The sequence below is a fragment of the Fistularia commersonii genome, chromosome 26 (genome assembly GCF_037954325.1).
Source record: "Fistularia commersonii isolate RoL2024-O1a breed Wild chromosome 26, RoL_Fcom_v1.0, whole genome shotgun sequence".
Taxonomy (NCBI): Eukaryota; Metazoa; Chordata; class Actinopteri; order Syngnathiformes; family Fistulariidae; genus Fistularia; species Fistularia commersonii.
This window is the reverse complement of record NC_141309.1, coordinates 7,459,306-7,480,243: the sequence shown is the minus strand read 5'-3', so window position 1 is coordinate 7,480,243 and position 20,938 is coordinate 7,459,306. Positions and strand designations below refer to the sequence as shown.

General features: G+C 40.4%; 1 protein-coding gene across 1 annotated transcript; it reads right to left on the bottom strand.

The window, feature by feature from the left end:
• Window positions 1-258: 258 nt before the first annotated feature.
• On the bottom strand, window positions 259-14,595 carry lnpep (leucyl/cystinyl aminopeptidase). Its single transcript, XM_086173711.1, has 22 exons — window positions 14,107-14,595; window positions 12,166-12,260; window positions 11,297-11,499; window positions 10,679-10,790; window positions 9,843-10,100; window positions 9,516-9,706; window positions 9,256-9,394; window positions 8,629-8,763; window positions 8,409-8,529; window positions 8,160-8,311; window positions 7,969-8,082; window positions 7,730-7,861; window positions 7,499-7,633; window positions 6,912-7,072; window positions 6,746-6,834; window positions 6,476-6,659; window positions 5,509-5,665; window positions 4,447-4,631; window positions 4,122-4,283; window positions 3,313-3,453; window positions 2,922-3,003; window positions 259-2,845 (listed from the first exon to the last, which is right to left on the bottom strand). Exons 1-22 carry the CDS (start codon window positions 14,132-14,134, stop codon window positions 2,714-2,716), a joined length of 3,108 nt encoding a protein of 1,035 aa, XP_086029837.1. The 5' UTR covers window positions 14,135-14,595; the 3' UTR covers window positions 259-2,713.
• Window positions 14,596-20,938: the final 6,343 nt, after the last annotated feature.

The window sequence follows — 20,938 nt, the reverse complement described above, 5'->3', positions numbered from 1 at the left end:
TGAAATAAACTTTTTTGGAGATTTTAGTAAAAGCCTTTTTATGGATTTCTTTGTTTTGAGCAGTCTCTTAATATAACCAAGTTTAAACTTCAATTATCTACTTTTCTTTTAGTCTGTTTAGCATTAAGCATTGGAAGATTTGTAACGATTGAACATTTTTCTACAGGCAACACAAAACAATATTTGTGTCACCTGGTGTTAAATATTTGTTGAAATTACGCAAAATGTGTGCAAAAAAATAATCCGAAACTGAAGCTAATAAAAAGAAAATGACTTTTATTCAGGATTTCCTCACGCTAAGGGCAACATTGTCGAAAACAAAACAAGCAAAAAAAAAATAGAATTTTCGGCAGCATTTAATCCCAGTGCAAAAACAAAAAAAAAAAAAAACACTTATTGGATATACAGCAGGAACCCTAATTTAAAATGGTATTTGTGATTACTCAGAAATAAAGGAAAAACACATTGAGTACTAATTTTAGGAATAAAATTGTCTATGAAAAAGGTGATGTCCATGAAACCCATAACTACAGCAAAATTCAAGGCATCTAAATTGAAGAGAGAATGAAATAACATGGAATTGCAGTTCACGTTTTTACCTCACCAATTTCAAAAAAACAGCAGAGGAAAGTTACCGTGGAGATAATGTCCACTTGAAAAGCAAATCACGGGGTAGCTCTACAAGGCCCCAATGTCCGACTGGAATAGACTCCTCAGCAAGAGCACGTCACTGATTTGCACATGCTTCTTACTGAGCATTTTATTTTATTTTATTTTGTTTTTTTGGGGGGACAATTGGATGGGTTCTACACTCAGGTTCAAAAACAATTATCATCTGCTGCAAGTCAAGAGTCGTCTTCAAGCAAAAACATAAGAGCAACGCAGAGCGTAACATATAAAAGTAACCTCACAATCATCTCAAGCTCTTCAAACTTATATTTATATTCATATGAAACACATTTTATCCCGTTTTTAAAAGCATTTCTCGAAATTAAAAAAAAAATCCATTCACAATGATTTAGATCTTTTAAACTTTTTTGGGGGGTAATGATTCATTAAAGAGATTCAATCAAGAATTGCGATGCAAGGAAAATCGATTGTTTTTCACAACTCAATGCAACACGGTGGATAATTAGATTTTCTTTTTTTGAGCTGATTTTGGCAGTACTTCTCTGAAGGCTGGATGCTTCCCAACGATGTAGGAGTAACCAAAAACTAAAGGTTCCGGTTGCATGTGTAAATAATGAAATCTGTGCTGTGATTCATTACTCTGTTCATTGACAGTCAACAGCTCACGGGGATCCGGCTTAAAGTAATACTTTCTGACCTCAAAATTAGCAGAAACACAGAGTGACAATCTTAAAGAGAGCGACTTCATTCTCAGGAGCAATGCAAACAGGTTAACATTGGGGGAACTAAAACCTTCTAGAATTGTACTTGACTGATAAGGAACAGCTTCATCAACAGATCAGTCAACTCAATAAAAATCTCTTTTTTTTGATAGCGGTGTCTCTTCAAAATGCACAGTAGCCCTTTTAACAAACATTCATCGGCTGATGAACTCCCTGCAGTGGGGTCAATAAAGAAATACAGTAAAAAGTATCTGCCCAAGAATTTTGACCAGCTCTGTGTATAGAATTCTTCTTTACACTGTATGTTTACACACACACACACACAATCACACACACACGCGCGCACGAAACACATAAAAAAAAAAACTTAACATTTTTAACATAAAGCTTTAAAAAAAATTAAATAAAAAATAGCACGTTCCAAAACTTGTCAAGTAGAAAGCAGGGCTGAATGTATTTAAGGGTTTTCAAAGCACTGGAATTTCTACAGAGTCAATAAGCACAACAGAGGTTCGTCAGGTGAAGGAGTGATAAGAAATTATACCTGTGAACTTGGCCAGTTAAAATAACCAAAGAATTCAACCAGCAACTGGCGCCGATGCGCGCTCTCGAAAAAATAAAACCGGTACATTCAACTTGAGTTTGGTATTAAAGCCACCAAGTCCAACACAGTAAATGCCCCAGATTTGTTCGTGTAGGCTAATAACGGGAGGCTAATATGTTTCTGCAGCTGATGCGGGAACACGGCAACGCAAGGCTAGGTTAATTCTAGAAGCAAGTATATCTCTCAAGTACCATTTATCACATATCGTAGCTGAGGGATCCCTGACATCAATATCCCAGGGATTCAAACAAAAAAAAATAAAAATAAAAATAAAAGAGTGCATTACTGACAGTACACGCTGTACTGTTAGCGTTTTCCATACTTGTTCTTTGAGAAGTGGCATTTAAAAAGCACGCACAGCAAAGTGCCTGAGGGATGGCCAAATGAGTGAAGCCTGCTCCTTCAGAAACGTGATCGTCCTCCACGGCAGAACTTCTGGATGGACAACGGTTTGGTCGAAAGCGTAGAGTGCGCTGTGTCTTTAAGTTCAACGTCATCTCACCAGACGTATGAGCGGATCCACCCTGAGCTAACACAGCTACATCTCGCGGGAGCGATCTCGAAGAGGAAAAAAAAAAAAAAAAAATGAAGACACCCGGCCCGCCCAGCGCCTTCGTCTTCTCTTCGTACTTCGACCTGGGTGAAGGGAGTCGGGCGACGCGGTCCTACGATAGTGCAAACTTCGCTGCTGTCTCGATGACACACCCCAAATGCCACACCAACTTGGGTGGGGTGTGGACTGGACGGTTTGCCTGAATTAGAGCCATATTTGAAGTGACGGGAGGTTCATCTCCATCCAGCGCAAGTTCAGCCGGATGGTTTCCAAAGCTTCCTGCACGCTCCTCATCTGAGAACCTCGCTCCCCAAGACCCGAGAAGAAACTCTGCACCTGTCCGAGACACGGGTTTAACAAATGAAATTCACAAAAATTATTATCATGATATATAATATTATTATAGCTTTACTTGATTTAGGTGTGCCTGGGTAGAGAACTGGGAGGTGGCTGACTTGATGATGCTTTGGATGGCAAAGGAGCCGACGGGGAACCTGCGCAAAAAAAAAACACAACAAAAAAAAAACATTAAACATAACTTAGAATAGCTTTTATTATTGCACAACAAAATTGAGGTGGACACAAACAAAAAGAGAAGGAAAAATGCAATAATATTCTACACAATATATTAATAAGAAATGAATAAAAGTGACAATAACGTGAGATGTGTGACCTGAGAAATCAGTAGTAAATAGGCTCTTGTAAACAAAATACCGCTAACCATTTCCATAATTTTGTTAAGTCTATGAGATCTGTTATATCTTTAAAAGGTAAATAACATGAAAATTACAGGGAAAACTTACTTCTCTATGAGCTTGTCCCAGTTCTCCTGTATGAAGTCCCAGGCAAACAAATACCCCGCAAAACCATTGCAGATGGTTTTGATGACCAAGGGCAACTCTTGCGTCTGGATAAGGTTCCCCTCCAGTCCTTTCTTCAGGATCCTACGAGGACCAGGAGAAGTTTAGTGCACAGGGGATGGAGCGTTCCAAGGTAGTCAAAAGCATGACTGAATGGCATCCGACTTAAATTAACATTAGAAAAATGAAGGTGTTAAAAAAAAAAAAAAACTGCTAGGAACAGATTTCAGTTTCACCTTTGCATGCATGACTGTATGATATTAACATTTCAGATGCAATTAAAGGTTAATTGTTACCTTGTGATACTGTTTTAAATCCACTAATTGACTAATTCCTATTTAATTTTCCATGTCTGCACTATATATATATATATATAAAATTTTTTATGTATTTTTATATATACACATATAAAATATATTATATATACTTTTTATATTTATATATAAAATATAATCTGCCATATGTTAAATATGGATCGTACTAGATTGTACATTTTCTCAAAGGTAAACAACAATTATGGGTCATTATTTGACAGATTTAGGATTATATAAATAAATCATGATTACTTATGAATTAAAAATGTAATAGGAAAATTGGGTTTCATTAAGTTAATTTAAGAATACTTGATGTTTTAAATTACAAAATTTTCATTAAAATTATAAAAGGTATTGCATCTGTACTATTAAGTGGTTAAAGAAATCACAAGAAAGAAACTTGGTTGATTAAGGATTCACACACACACACACACTTACATCACTATACTCTGTGTGTCCTGAGTGGATGCAAGGCCTTGTAGCATTTTCCGTTTTTCAGAATCATAGGCAGCGCCGGCGTACGCGCTGAGCAGAGTCACCCAGTCTTCAGTGGACTGAGCAGCCACAGCAAACACAACGCGCTGCAGATCGCCCGGGATGCTGTCGAAACACACGACAACGTCTGAGGTTACAAGCGCGGCCTAATTCAGGCCGAGCTACGCGCTCGCTCGAGAGGCGGTTTTCATCTCTGCCACTTGGGGATTGGACGTTTGGCCTGCAGCCACAATTCCGCGATGAAACGTCTCTTGTGTTCGTGACATACCGGAAGGTCCCGTTGCTTTTGATGTACTGCTGGAACATGGCTTTGGCTTGGTGCGTGCAATTGTCCCTGTTCAGCTCGCAGGCCATCTCCAGCAGAGCTGAGCGCAGCTCCTGTTTAGACACACTCTCTTCTTTGTCCCATGTTTGGTTGTCCATGAGAGAACCAAACTGGTGTAGAATATATTGCTGTCAAATAGAGGGAGAAAAAGTTAAGCAGGCTGATGGCTATCATATATTTCAAACACACTTTAGTAGAGTAGAATCTTAGCTTACACATTTAGATTGTTTTTTGATTCCATTCGCAAACCAAATCAATTTTTCCCGACGAAAGCAATGTAAATCCCATTGATCTGTTCCGCTGCCCAAAAAAACCGACTGTATTCTTTTGAAATATTATGGGTTTATTTATGGCAAAAATACAGAAAGGAATTAGAGATGACCTAAATTATCGCTGTCTTTCTTCTGCTGTTCTCACTCTTCTTGCCAGCAATCCCACTTGGCATTTCACTAAATAAGCTAAACTAAAGCTTTCTCCCATGAGACCCTCGCTAACACTAATTCCAGCATGCTGTCCTTCATTAATCCAAACTAACATTAACTTTTCTACTTCTTCTAAGACCAACACCACTAACAGTAGTACATTCAACCTTTGTGGGAGTCATAGTCAGGGCTAACTTACTGAAAAAAAGCATTAGAGTAGAGTAAGGCTATTTCAATGCTCCTTATGTGTGAATTTATGGCAGTATTGACAATAAAGTTGAATTTGACTTATAACAACAAAATTACAACAGAACACAACGATGAATAATGTAACTGATGTAAATGATGTTAGACTGCCGCCACGCTACAACACCACAATACAGGAAGCCCACAAGTTTGTCTGTTTTGTGTTCGTGCACAGAGGCCTGAACGCAGGTCGATTCAAAATTTGAATCGAAAATGTCTGTTGGTTGATTTGTTCGTGATTCGGGGGCATTCGTAAGCACAGGTTGTGCTTAATCCAATTTTAAAATGTTAGACCGTTTTAAATCAGGAGGAAAAAATAGTTTGTCACATGGCGTACCTTCATGCGAGCCACAAGACTTTGCTCATGTCTTTTGTTGAGGAGCCGGAAGATACTTCTGAGTTGTAACAAGGCCTCGGTCAAAGGAGCGGTCTCAGTTTCTTTGGACGTGTAGTGCAGGAGGTTGAGGACTTGACGAAATGGCACCCGCCCCAGTCTATTGACAACACAGGACGGGGAAAATAAGCAGAAATTTCTCCACACCGTCGGGGGGCTTTCTGTTATTATGTAGATCTGAAATTGATGATTTTTTTAATACAAAGGAAAAAGTGTTACTGTCCCTCGTACCAAGATCCTCAGTGAAACACATCTACAAGCCCTATCTACAAACCAACAACAAGCGAGCTACCAACAGGCTAACACCCTGCAAAACAGACACCACTTACATACATTAGCAACCAGCAGCCTAAAGTATATCATTGGGGTTTTCAAGTGGCCACCTTCTTTCATCAGTGTTTTGTCGAGTCAGTCCTAACTATACACTCTGATAATATATGTTTAAGTGTGCCAACCCCAGAACACAAAGGGCAGGCAGTATCCTCGCCCCACCAATGCTTTAAGTTCCGGGGAGATGGTAGCCTGATTCTATGATAAACCTAATTCTGTTGGCTTCCATGCTCCACAACTCTTTCCACTTCACTGTTCTCCTTCCCACTTTCTTGCCTTTCTACCTCCTCTTGCTTATGTATTTCATCAACTATCAACTTCCTCTTTTCTGCGTCTGATGCCATGCTCCACACTGGTTTTTTTACACCGAACCCCAAGCTTCCATGCCCACGCTGCACCTAGCCTATAATATCCCTATGACTAAGGGCTGCCTGTGCTTGCTGCACTTCCTCCTTTAGGTTCAACATCCTCCCTGTTCTAACTATGGGGGCCACACTCATAACCACTAAGTCATTTGACTGGGTGAGAAAAACTAAATCAAGCGTGTAGGTTGCTGCCGTGAAAGACCGTTTTAACCTGCCTGGAGAGAGCAAAGATGTTGTGAATGAGCGAAGCACGGTCCTCGTGTGTCAGAGCCTGGACATCGTTGGTCAAGGCCTCTGTTAGAGCGGCCCAGCCGTCGTTGCTGTAGTGCACAATGTAGAAGCCTGTGTTTCTGTAGTTCACTTTAAGCCACTTCACACTTTCCGGTACCTTGATAGTCGCTGAAACACAAGACACAAAACACAAACTCTTAAAACCCTTAATGTTTTGACAACGCAGCTTTGAAGGTTCTCTCTATGTGTTTTACCTGATTTGGTCTTCAGCGTGAACACCTGCTGGCACTCGGGGGCAGTGCTGCAGCTGTCATTGATGTACGTAATGGGAATATTCCACAGGCTTAAAAAAAAAAAAAAACATATATTAAGCACATTTGTATGAACTTGCAGTGTTGTGTGTTTTTAAATGTGGCTTACCTTTTAGTTTTCATGCCACCGTCTGATGTGAGCAGGAAAGGCTCCTGTGTAAAAGTCACTTGATCTCCTGTCCTGCTCACAGTAACCAAGGGGAAGCCTTTCTGTGACGTCCACGTGTTCATCATCTCCGACACATTTATGCGAGGACTTGAAACCTCCACCTGGGGTAAGGAAGACCATCGCAGTTTGGACTGTTTTTTTTTTTTTTTTTTAAATCTACATGGCCCTGTTCACTATTTATATACCAAACACCGACATTTTGTCATTTTGTATTTCTGATAAAAAGTTTTAAACTGGGACTTTAACTAAAAACTCAGGGGCTGCATAGAGTAGAGACTGTTATTGCACTGATTACAATTGGTCAAAACATTCAAGTTAATAATAATATAACATTAACAGAATGTTGGCATTTTGGCATTTTTTCCCCTCAATGGAACCAAGCCAAAAAGATAATCAATTCTAATTTTGCGTAAAAAGAATTCTGGCTCTAAAAACCCATTTTTTATCCCAATCCCTAAACAGTCCAAAAAAAAAAAAAAAAAAAAAACAAGTTGAAATAAAAAAACTACAAAAAATAAAACGCTTACCTGTGTGAGGCAGTTCCAGAGATCTTCCGTTTCTGTGTTTAATTCGCTGTATTGTTTTAGGTAATGAATGATACCCTTTCTGAACTGCTGGTTCCCAGGCAGGGAGGCATTCAACATGAGAAGAATTGATGCGCCCTTCAAGACAAAACAAATCAGATGAGGTCAGACCCAGAGAGGTTTATTTTACAGCTGCCAAGTGGGAGCGGTTTACTATAATGTGTAGAACTGCACCTTTTCATATGACACGGAGTCAAACATCTCCTCCACCTGCTCTGGTGCGTCGACCTCTGTCGACACAGCATGGGAGGAGTTAAGGGCATCCTTGTCGAGGGCTCTGAAACGCACTGCCAAGAACAGATTACCCTGCAAAAACACTAGATGTGTTGGTGGGGCGAGACGCGGAGGCGCACAGTTTTATCTGCTCAAGAATGTCTGCAGGTGATGTGTACGGGACTAATTTCTGAACTTACGATGTCCATTTGGGGCAGAACCCTCTGCAGTGACATGTACTGCATGTACGTGGCAAAGCCCTCGTTGAGCCAAAGGTCGTTCCACCAGCTCATGGTGACTAAATTTCCGAACCACTGCAAAACACACAAGTGTTAGGATTTTCGGCTTCTAGGCATCTCGCCATTTGTCGCACACGGGCGATTGCAACGACCTGATGGGCAAGCTCATGCGCTATGACGGAAGCAACTGTTTGTTTCTCCAAAGAAGAGGACTCCTTTCCCACCAGCAGGCTGGTCTCTCTGAAGGTTATCAGACCCCAGTTTTCCATGGCTCCTGCCAGGAAGTCCGGAATGGCTATCAGGTCTAACAAAAGAGGATGGAAGGAGGGTTTTGTGTCAGGCACAAACAGCATGTGTTTGTTTGTACCTTGTGCGAAATGCGCACGAGTATGCAAGCTCACCCAATTTTTTGAGCGGGTACGTAATCTCAAAGAAATCATTGTAAAACTCCAGCAGTTTGGAGACGGTTTCCAAAGCGTATGTGGTGTGCTCCTTCTTCTCTGGCACAGAGTACACGGACACCTGATACAAAGATACGGGCTAAGTTCATTAAATTCATCCCGACACGAGAGCATACAAAAGCAAACATCAACAAAAGAGAACGGATCTGCCAAAATCTACCAGAGTGTCCGAAACAGTATTGGTGACGGGGGTGAAGTTTCCAACAATGAAGGCCACCAGGTAGGTGCTCATGTTGACACTGGTCCTTTCAAATACATCTTCCAGGAGGCCCTCGGGAAGGGATGTGGTGGAAGCCTGACACAAGCACACCAAGAAGAGGTAAACCATAAACTCTAAAACAGTGCACTGCGGAAACAATCTAGTTTATTGAATCTGTCGTGTTGGAGTTTAACATGTCTGATGTAACATAACATGTTTTGCTCCTTTCAAAATGTGTTTTCTCCTATATCCCATTATGACTATTGCCACAGATTTCATGGAATTCATAATGAGGTCATTCATATTTACTCACAAAAACGCTATTCATTGATCCCCTGACACTGAAATGGAGCATTACAAGCCCATGTACTAACTAATGGGGAAAACCTAATGAATAAAAAAATTTTATATTCACACTGTCTGCAATGTTGAAGAACCTTTAATCTGTCACGCCATTAAAACCGTATCTAATTCATGATTGATAACACATTTATCTTAAATCAAATGTCTCCTCAACATCAACAAAACCAAGTTCTTTCAGTCCATAATACAAAAAAACTGAAAAGTGCATCCTTAATCTTGCAGTACCTTAGGCATGTTGGACAGAGTCATGTACTCCGGTTCTCTGGTGATTTTGATTGAAAAAGTAGCTTTGAACGCTGGCTCGTCGAAGCAGGGGAAGGCCTCTCGAGCTGACAGCGGCTCAAACTGAGTTGCAGCTAGGACCCTGGCAATGACAAGGGGGTGAGAGGCATTAAGCATCATCAATCTGAACCCCTTGCTTCGCAACGCTTCTCTCAGCTGTAGTAGATGTCACCCCAACCCCCCACACTATTCATAGAGTGTACCTTTTGTTCCCTTGTTTATCAGAGTAGGAACTGTTGTAGAAACCACGGTAGGAGTGTGACAGATTGGCGGAGTAATCCAGGGTCAATACACAGTGCTGGCCTGCATTCAGCACTTTGGGGAACGTGACAGCTATCTGCTCTCTGGGCTTATACTCCAGTACAGTTATACCAATGACCTCCCCATCACCAAGCTGGAATAGGGAAAGGCTTAACAGTTAGAAACGTGATTGTATAAGATTGAATAAATCTGCAGATTAAGTCAAATCTCTGTTACTGTGCATCTTTTCTGTCATGCATAGTCAACGTTGAATTCGTGTTTCTCCTTACCTTGAAGCTAGCTTTGGTAATGTTGAGATTAGCACTGTGCAGAACGATGTTTTTAGTGCTATGCTGCACAAACATGTTGATAACAATGTGGCCAGTGAAGGTCATGTCATTGAAGTCAGGTTTTAAGGCGAGGTCATAGCTGAGAGGGCGTATACTACGAGGAAGCCGGTACTGCGCCCAGGGAAAGAGCTCGCCATTGGTCGACACGGGGCTGATTGTTTCTATAGGCATGGTGTTGTTTGGCTTACGGCAACCCATCTGCAAAGGAATGTAGCGTTTGAGTCTGAGAAACAATCTGACAGAGTATAGAAAGAGACTGGATATTGTCAGTTTAACACGGATCACCAAGAGCGAATACTTGCGAATTTGAAAACTTAACTACCTGCTTAGAAAGCATAGAAATGGTTAAAAATCCTTAGGTGCATTTGGAAATGGTTCCATCTCCAAGTTTGACCAGCAGAGTGTGCTCAGAGCCCATATATACACTTTCAGCACTGCCTGCGGCACATGGTGCTGTACATTTCTGACAAGTTAGTGAAATACAACCACGGTGTTCAGTGGTTTCCATTTTGGGTACAGCTCAAATAAATCACCCCTCCCGCTTAAACATCATTTGTCTATCATGCCCATGGGTAATCCAGAGGAAGCATATATCACTGTACTGTAACGTTTTTCTGCCGCTGCAGTGGAAGTCACTGTCAAAGTGATACCAAAATTAATCTTTTTTTTTTTTTTTCCCTCTCTAAAATCTATGAGAAGTGGTCTAAAAACATTTCTAATCAGTCAGCATATGGTCACATTCAAAGAAATGAAATTGACAGGATTTTGGCTCTTACCTTGGTGAAAGTGCAGCCTGGTAAGAAGTACAGTACCATAGTCATTGAGGCCACTATCACCAGGAATAACACACACACAATCGTGGTTCGGGCTGAGGGTCGTGAGCATGATCTGAGAGCAAGAAAAATTAAAACAACCTTAAAATAAAAAGAAAACACACTTTTCCTTTGCTGAGCTTTGAACTCATCAAGATGGTTTTCTTAGTGCAAAGCTGAGCTTTCAGAGGTTTTCCCCTTTTCATGTTTAATTAATCATGTATATCCGTGTGCTTCGTGAAAATAATATGAATGTATAGAAATGTTCCAGATATTCTATAGCAATAAGGAAATTCCAACAAGTCACAACTTTAATGGAAAGCAACCCTGACCTTCATATAATAACCATGTGAATATTAATGATTATACTCTTACAAATTTAATATAACTTTTAATGTCATTATCATCAAGGAATGAAAATGGATTACCCTAAATTCTGCAAATAATAAATAGCATTGGAAATCAATACTTGGTTTCAGCATGATCTAGGTATTGGGAGATTATTTGGCAAATACATAATCAGACAATACAACACAAGCTGAATCTTAAAAAGACAAGAGAATGACCTGCTCACTGCACTACCTGGGTGGAGGCTGCCTGGTGTAGGGAGAAGCACTGGACCTCTGAGCCGAGCTGCGATTCATGAAAGACATCCCCAGCAAACGGGCAGATGACTCGTAGTCCTCTTCATCCTCGTCCATGTCGTTCTCCCCAAGACCACGCACCAGCAGCCGTGAGCTTCGGGGCTCGTACATGACCTCGTCTGGGTCCAGGGCTGGAAATGTCTGCATACACAGGACACTGCTTGTAGGTAAGCTGTTGGTAGAACGTATGTACTGTATGCCTAGCAGTCTTGTTCTTTGAGATGCTGCAATAACTTGGATAATAACAACACTGCACTATCGATTTACAAATTTTTAAAAGCAGCAGCTATGGGTGTGAGGATGGATTTTTACAATGCGTCATAAGTGAAAAAGAAGAAGAGACTCTGTTTGGGGACAACAGAGGAAGCCTGATGATAATTAAAAAGGGTGTGGGGAGTGAGTGGCCTATATTTATTTATCCATCGTAAGGCAACCTTTTGCATCAGTTTATTGCTAAGACTACAAACAGTGAGTGGTGAAAGAATGTTTAAAAAATACTGGTGTTGATATTTTAAATGTGATATCATTTTGAAAGTACAGATGGAGTTATTTAAAAATATTATCATTTATTGCGAACACCTCTTTTATAAGTAGGAGGGGGTAATAACTGTATGCATCTACAATATTGTACATCAATAATATTGTCGGGCACAGGCAGCTGTTTTGGAAACCTTCAATACTAGAATATTATATTGCTGTGTCTGGGGAAATGCAGTGCTTCAAAGATAGTTATAGGCAATAGTGATTGCAAAGAACAAAAGTCACAATCATGTTAAATACATGGAGCATAAGATTGCATTAACATACTGGAAAAGCTGTAGAGTCTTTGGCCAAATCCACAACATCAGGTTCTTCTTCAAACATGCTATTTTCAATCATGTTCCTTGGTAGATTGGCACGCTCTGTAAAAAGAAAAAAAAAAAAAAGAAAACAAAACAGAAGAGGTAAAAAAGGTGAACCTGAGATAAGTGAAGCTTAAAGATAATTAACTGATGGAGCGGATTATTATATATGAAGTGCTATGGAACGTTGATGTTATTTAGCAGACAATGATGGCAGGGAAATGAAGGCCTTGCTTAAAAATAAAAAAAGCACTGACTTGAGTCTCTTCAGTTTCCTGTTTCTTAACCTCCTGCTGCACTTCCTGATCAAACATACTAAACAGAACAGGTTTGCACTCCTCAGTAGGCAGCTGAAATCTGTTAAAACCCAAATCTCAGAACCTCCTTCCCTTTTTAAATCAAATTAACTACAGTAATATAATTAAAAGATCTGAAAAAGAAAATCCAGAGGAAGAGTGATATTAGGCCTCATCACATGCACAGACGGGTTATAACAATGTACTCTGTCACTGACCAACATGCATCTTCAGCACCGGGACGAGAGCTATGCATTGTCTTAAAGAATCCATGAAATTCTCCTTTCAGACAGATTTGTGTTCTTTCTGGGCATTCTCAAGACAATCGGGGGCATAGTAAAATTCCTAATTCAATTGGGCCAAACTCCTATTTACAATATTAAGTTTCACATCTGCATTAAGACATATGCGACACATTTCCTTATTCGGCTGTTGATGAAGTTGAGTAAGTTGTAATCAGTGTTACGTGTCCAGAGGAGTTAACAGCACAAGTCAGCCCTCATGAATACATGGGACTAATGAAAATTAACCCTCCAATACTGTGATGTCTCATCATCGTGAGCCTATTTTAGTAGGCCAGATCACAGGGTCATCTGAGGCCACTGACGTGAAAGGCACATGTAAAATGGGTCCTTTTAGTCGGGTTGTTGGGAAATACTGTGTCCAAGCACAGTAGTCCAAGACGGTGCTCCTGTGGTTCACTTAAATCAGTCCTTACTTAGAGCGACATACCTATTTCAATAAATGTGGTATTGATATTTGCATTGTAAGTCCATCAGAATTTGTTATAATTTTTTAGGGTCAATCGTTGGGTTAAATAGTATTGGTCAAGGGGTTTTTAACATTTTGATACCGCCTTTCTGCAACAATTGTGACATAGAAAGGGGAAGTATCCACTGCAGCTGTGACAGCAATAAGGACGTGGGCTCAGCGGTTTATAATATATATATATATATTGCAAAAGAAAACAGAATCTGCTCTGATTAGAGAATGGCAATTTCAAAGATAAGAAAACAAGATCATCCTCATAAGTAAACCCATCTTTGTGCTATACTTTTGTTTGTTTGTTTGTTTTGAGAAAAAAACCCTGAACAGCAGGCCCCTGAACGGCTGAGGAGACGTTTAGCTTAAGACTGGCCGCAAACTGGGAAAACAATACCGCTGTGTTACAACAAATTGGTCGGTCATTGATTTATTCTTCTTCGTTTAACTTGGGATTCATGTCATTAAAAGCATGTTGAATCTGTTTACTCTCACGTTTAATAGAGTTTACCGAAAACAGTACACAATTTTTGATAACAAATTCAAATACTTCTGAACTTCAACGTGAAAGACCGTCATTATCGAACATAAACATCACAGAAAAGAGTGACACTAGCAGCTCGGTTAGCGTAAGTGTCTGAGATTTCTTCTTCTAAATGAGTGATTCTTTCAGAAGACGAGCAAGTAACTTGTGTTTGGCTTTTGAAAAGTTAGAAAAATATCCCTTTCCACTTGTGTCCTCGGCTGAATGTCACTCCTGGGGAGCTAACGTCAGTAATTAGCTGGCCTGCTTCTGTTAGCTCACGGTTAACGTCACGGTTGAAAAGCTTATCCGCCGTCTCCCTTACCTGCGCTGTTGCTGTCAAAAGGGTCCATCTTAAGCTGATGCCGACGAGCTCCTCACATCCGAAACAGGAGACCCTCAACCAGCTTGCAGCGACACAGCAGCCGCCGATGCTCTGGAGCTGGTTAGACAGACCGCAGGATACTAGACGATGGGACTCGCAGTCCGTCCGCACACACTGCCGTTAGCTACGCAAAAGCTAGCTTAGGACAAGCCAACTTCTCACAATTGTATCCAACAGCCAAAACGAGATTCCATTTGCTGACATTAACAAATTCCTCGCGGTAAAGCAGAGACAGAAGCAATATAGCATGTTTTCATTCTGTTATCCCGATAAACATTTTATTAGGCAGAGTATCGAACAGTAATGACACTTTCCTTCTCCGTCCAGTTGTTGACAACCCGCCCATCAAATTAGTGTAATGGCATTTGATTGGACAACAGTTTAGGGGGCGGCGCTTAAACAGGTCAATGTCAGAGAGAGTATACAAGACAGAACAATTTTTCATACATCTAAAAAAGGGATATTTCACAAGATAATTTACAAAAATAAAAATAAATTTGCAATGAAAATATGTAACTATTTTTTTCCAAATTCATTGTCATACATAGCAATGGAAAAATTAGCTGTTTCTGTGAACAATAACTGACTAGCATGTTTTTCAGGTTGCTTTTACTTTAGTATATTTTTGCTCTTTTGCCACTAAAAAAATTACTCCTTTGTTTTCAAAATAAAAATACAATACAATGACAAGGTAAGATATGTGAAAAAAGAAAAGAATCTATATGAAAATGATCAGTCTTCCATGTGGCACGGAGAAATAATAGACATTACATTGCAAAATATTACTAAGATATTCTTTTTTTATTTGAAGAAAATAAACAAGGTCAACCTAAACTCAAGTTTTTATGACATGGGCTTTCAAATTAATGGGCACTATATATTTTTTACTTTCATTATCTGGCGAAAAAGATTCCCTTTCTCAGTTGAAAATTGAATCCTCACATAGATAATAACAGTAATGGTGATATAAACAGGCTATCTGAGGTCACTGAATGTACATACACTGTTTTTTCCTGTGTTCTAATGAATAGAGGGAATTTAAAAGGTATGAAAAGATACACCTTATTTATTTAAAAATTAATAAACAGCCTTGCGCATAAGCGTGTCAGACTCAACCACAAATTTCCTCCTGCAGAGCTATTTACATAAGCCAAACACAGGTACTGTATATAGAACTCGCACTAAAGGGACTCCCTTAATGGCTAAATCAAGCTGATTTAGTTTTAATTCGTAACAGAATAAATGGCTAAGCTCTCCACTGCAAATGGCCTGTGAATTCTGGATACATGTCACAGCATCGGGTGGTTGTCCCCCAAATTTTCATCTTTAGCGTAACTGGTCTGATGCAAAGTAGGGTTAGTTCTCCACGAATCATAACTGCTTGAGCCTAAGGCTTGAAAATTAAGGATAGATGCCAATTCAGTCATTTGAAACCACCCTTGAGCAATCTAACTGCTCAAGGTTAGATGTGAACTTCTCCTTATCTCGGTCAATTCGGAATATTCTACCATACTTCAAAATTTTTGTGCCGTATACACACTTTCAGCCCAGCCTTATCGGAGTGTATTTCCGATCCAGATTTAACTGTCTGCCCTGCTCCAATTTACAGTAATTAATATTGCTGGCCACCATTTTTCATCTGCAACAATACTCAAGGGGTCATTCTCTGTTCATAATAAATGTTATTTTTGGACCAAAGAAACAATGCTACACACAAGAAGATTATTTGTTTTAGGTAATGTTTGAGTGGGAGACATATTGACATATTTCCTTTTACAACACTTTCAAGGTAACACAGTAGATTTTCTCAGTGGAGTTTTGCCTATTAGACTCGGGACGGATAAGATGCTCACATGCACGAGAGAGAGATTAAAACTCCTACAAACAGTAATTGATTTAGTAGTGCTGGAGCCATTTGAATTGAGAGATTTTTGCTGCTTTACTCCAGTCATTTCAAAGATGCAGGAGTGGAGCTGTTAATGGGGTTTCCAGCCTTACTGGAACCTGAAGAACTGATGCAACACAGATAATGCTGAGAAAAAGCTCAATTATATCTGCAGCGGGAAGCCTTTACTATTGCCAAATGAAGAAAACCTGCTCCACTTGTTTTGGAATGCATTAGAAGCTCCAAAAAAAAAAATGCAGTTAAACCCAGGTGACAACCCCACTTTCCGCTTTCAACTCTCAACAAGCTGCTTCAGCAAAATGTGTTTCCCCATACACCCTTTATAAGAAATTGAATTTGAAAATAAAAAAAAAATTGCACAATACCAATGATATGAGGTCAATATGAATTGACATTTGATATATTTTAAAACTTGACAGTTATTTTGGTCAGAGGTTGATGTTTTATTTATTTATTTATCTATTTATTTAAATTTATTTATTTGTTTGTTTGTTTGTTTGTTTGTTTGTTTGTTTGTTTGTTATTCATCCATCTATATTGTTTTGTTTTGTTTTGTTTTGTTTTGTTTTGTTTTGTTTTGTTTTGTTTCTGAAGATCACTCTGCTATTTTTAAATGTATAGAGACACTGACAGGTGGAATATTTTACAAACAAAGATAGACTACACATGGGACCATATCAAATGTCCTATCTTTGTAGCAACTACCTCAATAAGTCTGCATAACAAACACGTGTAACGTAGCCGTCTCATCACAAGGCCTTGATTCTTCTGACTAAGATCCACCACTCAGTGTAGTAACAAATTTACTGTAAAGACTGATTTACCACATGGTGGCAGCATTATCTTTGAGAAATAATGGCAGGAGTAACTATCTACTTCGATGATTTGTCTCTGCCGCTGGTTGGCGTTAGAACTGATTTGCTTTTTGCGCCTGGTTCAGACTATCAGGTACACCAGAGATGACCCCTGACCCCTGACCCCCATCATGGGCCCATAACCCCGGGATATCATTTCTGCCGGGGTCTCAGAAGCATGTGTAGGATGTATCATACATCTGGATCAAAACACACAAATGAACAAACACAAATCATTTCACTTATTAACCCTCCTGCTCCCGAGTTGCACTCTGGATCATCATCATTTGACCATCCTGAAAGGAAGCTCCAGCACCCCCCGTCCGTCAGATATGATTTCCATTGAGATGGAGATGGCATTTATTTAACAGGGACACAAATATATAAGAGATCCATTTACCTCAAGTTGGACAATTAAGCCAACTTGTTTAATTGTATATAAACATATAGAGAAAGTATTAACTCACAGATTGTAAATGTAAATGTAACAAAAAACTCAATCCTCTCATTCAATATTAAATGCATTCTGGAATAATGATTGTAAATGGAAGTGATTTGTTTAACAAAAAGCAAATTTCCACTTTACCCTTCTTTAGCAACATGGATCTTGACCTGGAGGGCTCAAAACTCATCCTTGCCCAGGTCATGAGTCTCTCAAGCCCTTGTAGGATCCACCTGCACCCTGGGACTGATGTAACAGTGAGAATGCAGAAATCTGACAGATGCCTTTATCCAAAGCAACTTACAATGCAGATGACAGGGATTGAACCTAGGACGTCATGCATGCACTCTACCACTGAGTTGCAGGTTCAACAGTGAAAATAATGGTGAGGTCATCCATATAGGGTCTTATTGTGGGCTGTCATATACCTCACTTGGTCAGGTGCCTTTTGCATTCCACCTCAGCTGACTTGACCACCATGTTCCTGGCTAGCGCAAAAAGGATGACCGAGATGGTACAGCGTGTTATCATTCCTTTTTCAATGAAGTGACCCTCATCCTGAAGTTCTTGTAGTAATCCAGGATGAGGTCCTTGATCTTACTGGGAACATGATGGAGATGCAAAGCTAGTTAGACCAGTTTGTGCGGTATGGAACCATAGGTGTTGGCCAGGTCCAACCACAAGACAGCTAGGTTGCCCATGTTTCATGTAGCCGGTGTCTGTTTCGGGGCCATTTAATCCACTGCTGCAGAATTTCTCTGCTAAAATTGGGAGGCTCAGGTACGTGGAGGTACTGGGCTCTGTTGGTTGCCTCCTGGCCGGACGCCTCCTGCATCTCACCGGGTCCAGGACCTGTGCATCGTACCTCATTCTTCCATTCCAAACATTCCATTCTGGTCTGATGGATTTTCAGGCCTTGATGGTTCTTGCACAGCTTTTCGCAAATACATTTCACGTTTGTCGTCTGTCCGTTTGCATGGGTCGTCAACCTTTAGTCTGTCCGATGGGAGATCTCCTGGGGGTATCCTGGTTGCCGTCTGTCCGTGCTGTCTACTGTCCCTCCAATAGTCGGCCAAACTATTGTTGGTTGTCACCTAGTCTGTTCCAAGGGGTCACTGGCTGCGACAGACATTAGATATACAAGAAACACCTCAAGGACGCACTGGGACGCATCCTCAGTGATGTATCACTGTAGCTGATGTAACACATTTGCTCTGAATGTGAAAAGCAAAGGGAGACTTGTGCACTTATTATATATATACATTATATATATATTCTCTTTACAGCTTTTCCCGCTTGCAGAATCATGGAGCACCAGCTGACACAGGGTGACAGGCAGGGCACACCTGGAGCAAACTGTCAGTTGTTCACATGAATTATTGTTTTTGGTGTTTTTTTTTTTTTTTAAAAAGGCGGAGTTAAATCAGATGAACTGAGGCGCCAAAATACTCTTCACCTTCACTGAGACACAGTCGGGTGAGAAAAAAGCAGAGAAAACAACACACATCATGGGTTGTAGTCCTAATGCGAATAGATAAACAAAAACTGTTGCCGTGACAATAACCGATTTGTTAGCCAGTGCTATGATTAAAAAAACTAGAAATAAAAGGCTGCCGATGTTCATTTTGTCATTCTTTGTTTGTTTCATTCCTGCTGATTTATTTCTGTTGCAGAAGTATGATCACGGTGGATAACACCAAACCCCTTCTGGTATAAAGCTTTCTCTCTGTCTAGTGTGAGCATGTATGTGTATGTGTATGTGTATGTGTATGTGTATGTGTGTGTGTGTGTGTGTGTGTGTGTGTGTGGTGTGTGCGCAGGTGCCACACAAAGGTCTGTTGTCTGGTCTTGTTGATATAATCAGTTTCTCACCTCAGATCTAACAGTCAAAGGCAGATGTGTCTGGGGTCCACATCTTACCCTTTTTACGACCACTACCACTGTGTGTGCTTGCGTGTGTGTGTGTGCCCGGTGTGTGTGTACATGCATGTGTGGATGGGAGGGGGACAGTATCGAGGGTCATGACAAAAACATTACCCAGAATGCAGTATTCAGCTCCAAATGAAACCGCATACCCCACTTTTACACAAGCACACACTTAGGCTGAAGACAGACAGAAACACACACACACACACAAACACACACACATTGCTACCACAGTAATTACTGAAACAATTGCGCGATCAGAGCCATGAAAGAGTCGTCTAAAGGTCTATTTTACCTTCCTATCATCTGCATATGGACGGGTAAGGGCATTTTTTTTTTTGCACTTATAGACAAAATAATATTAAAGATGGAAAACGTGTGATAGCTTTGCTAATTATTTTTGCCTTTTTCAAGCCTTTCCATTTTTCCACTCCAAGTAAGGGCAGTTTTTTTTCGCACTTATAGACTAATAATATTAAAGATGGAAAACGTATGATAGCTTTGCTAATTTTTTTTGCCTTTTTCAAGCCTTTCCATTTTTCCACTCCAAGTAAGGGCAGTTTTTTTTTTTTCGCACTTATAGACAAATAACATTAAAGATGGAAAATGTGTGATAGCTTTTCAATTTTTTTTTTTTTTTTTTCAAACCTTTCCAATTTTTTTCATGCACCTGCAATAAAAGAACATCTGTGTAAACGTTTCATGTCTTTCGCTAAAATATTTCTGAATATTGATGATGAGACATTGAGACGTCGGTATCCATCATTTTTGCACTCGTGTTTCAATTCATTATTGAGTACCAACCAGCAGTTTAGGGAGATTCTACACCTCCTCCTGCAAAGAATGTTAAACCCCCTCCTGTGCTCTCCTGGATTAGGAGGCTTAAAAGGTGATTTGCTGGCATCGCTGGCGCCCCCGGTCCACCTGTCAGGGGACACGGTGGGCTGGACTCTGCTGGTCTGCGTGGTGGCCGACTTCAGAAGGGGGCACCTGCTGGTCAGCTGGAGGTCACCGTCAGAGGGCTTGTTGCACACATTCACCGTGAACAAGGAGCACCGGGAACACGGCGCCATCAGCGTGATCACCGTGGCGACCAGCGACTGGCCATCGTACAGCTGTTCGGTGACTCACCGGCGACGCGTTCTCGAGAAATCCCGTGCCGCCTCGGCAGGTTATGCGAAGCCACATCACGATGCCGGGTCTGATTCGCATGAACTTTTCCACCAACATGGTCTTTGTGATTTCAGATCATCGAGGTAAAACGTGCCATGAAGATGTCAGGACAGGAGGTAGAAATTGTCAAACAATAAACGTAAAAATTGAAATTTCTTTTTAAAACATTGCCTCATCGTCATGCCATTTGTAGATGTTGCTGTCTGGACGAACGCGACCGTCATCCTGGCCATCAGGCAGCTCTTCTTCAAGATCCTTGTCTTCGACACTCTGATGACCATCTACGCCGTAGTAACGTGGTACGTCTCCATGTCCTTCAGGGATTTCAGTCGGAAAAAAAAGCAAACATCCTTTTTTTGTACTGCCTTCTCACCATTCACAAAAGAATTAATCTTTTTCTCATGTTGATAATTTACAACCAACACGCATTGCTTTTCAGATTTTTGGACATTTAATACATAACTGGAGAGA

Coding starts and splice junctions, on each gene's coding strand:
- lnpep (XM_086173711.1), bottom strand. CDS start 14,134: ATGGACCCTTTTGACAGCAACAGCGCAG. Junction 6,660..6,745: donor CACGCTGAAGACCAAATCAG/GTAAAACACATA, acceptor CTTGTGTTTCAG/CGACTATCAAGGTACCGGAA. Junction 4,632..5,508: donor GTCTTGTGGCTCGCATGAAG/GTACGCCATGTG, acceptor TCTATTTGACAG/CAATATATTCTACACCAGTT.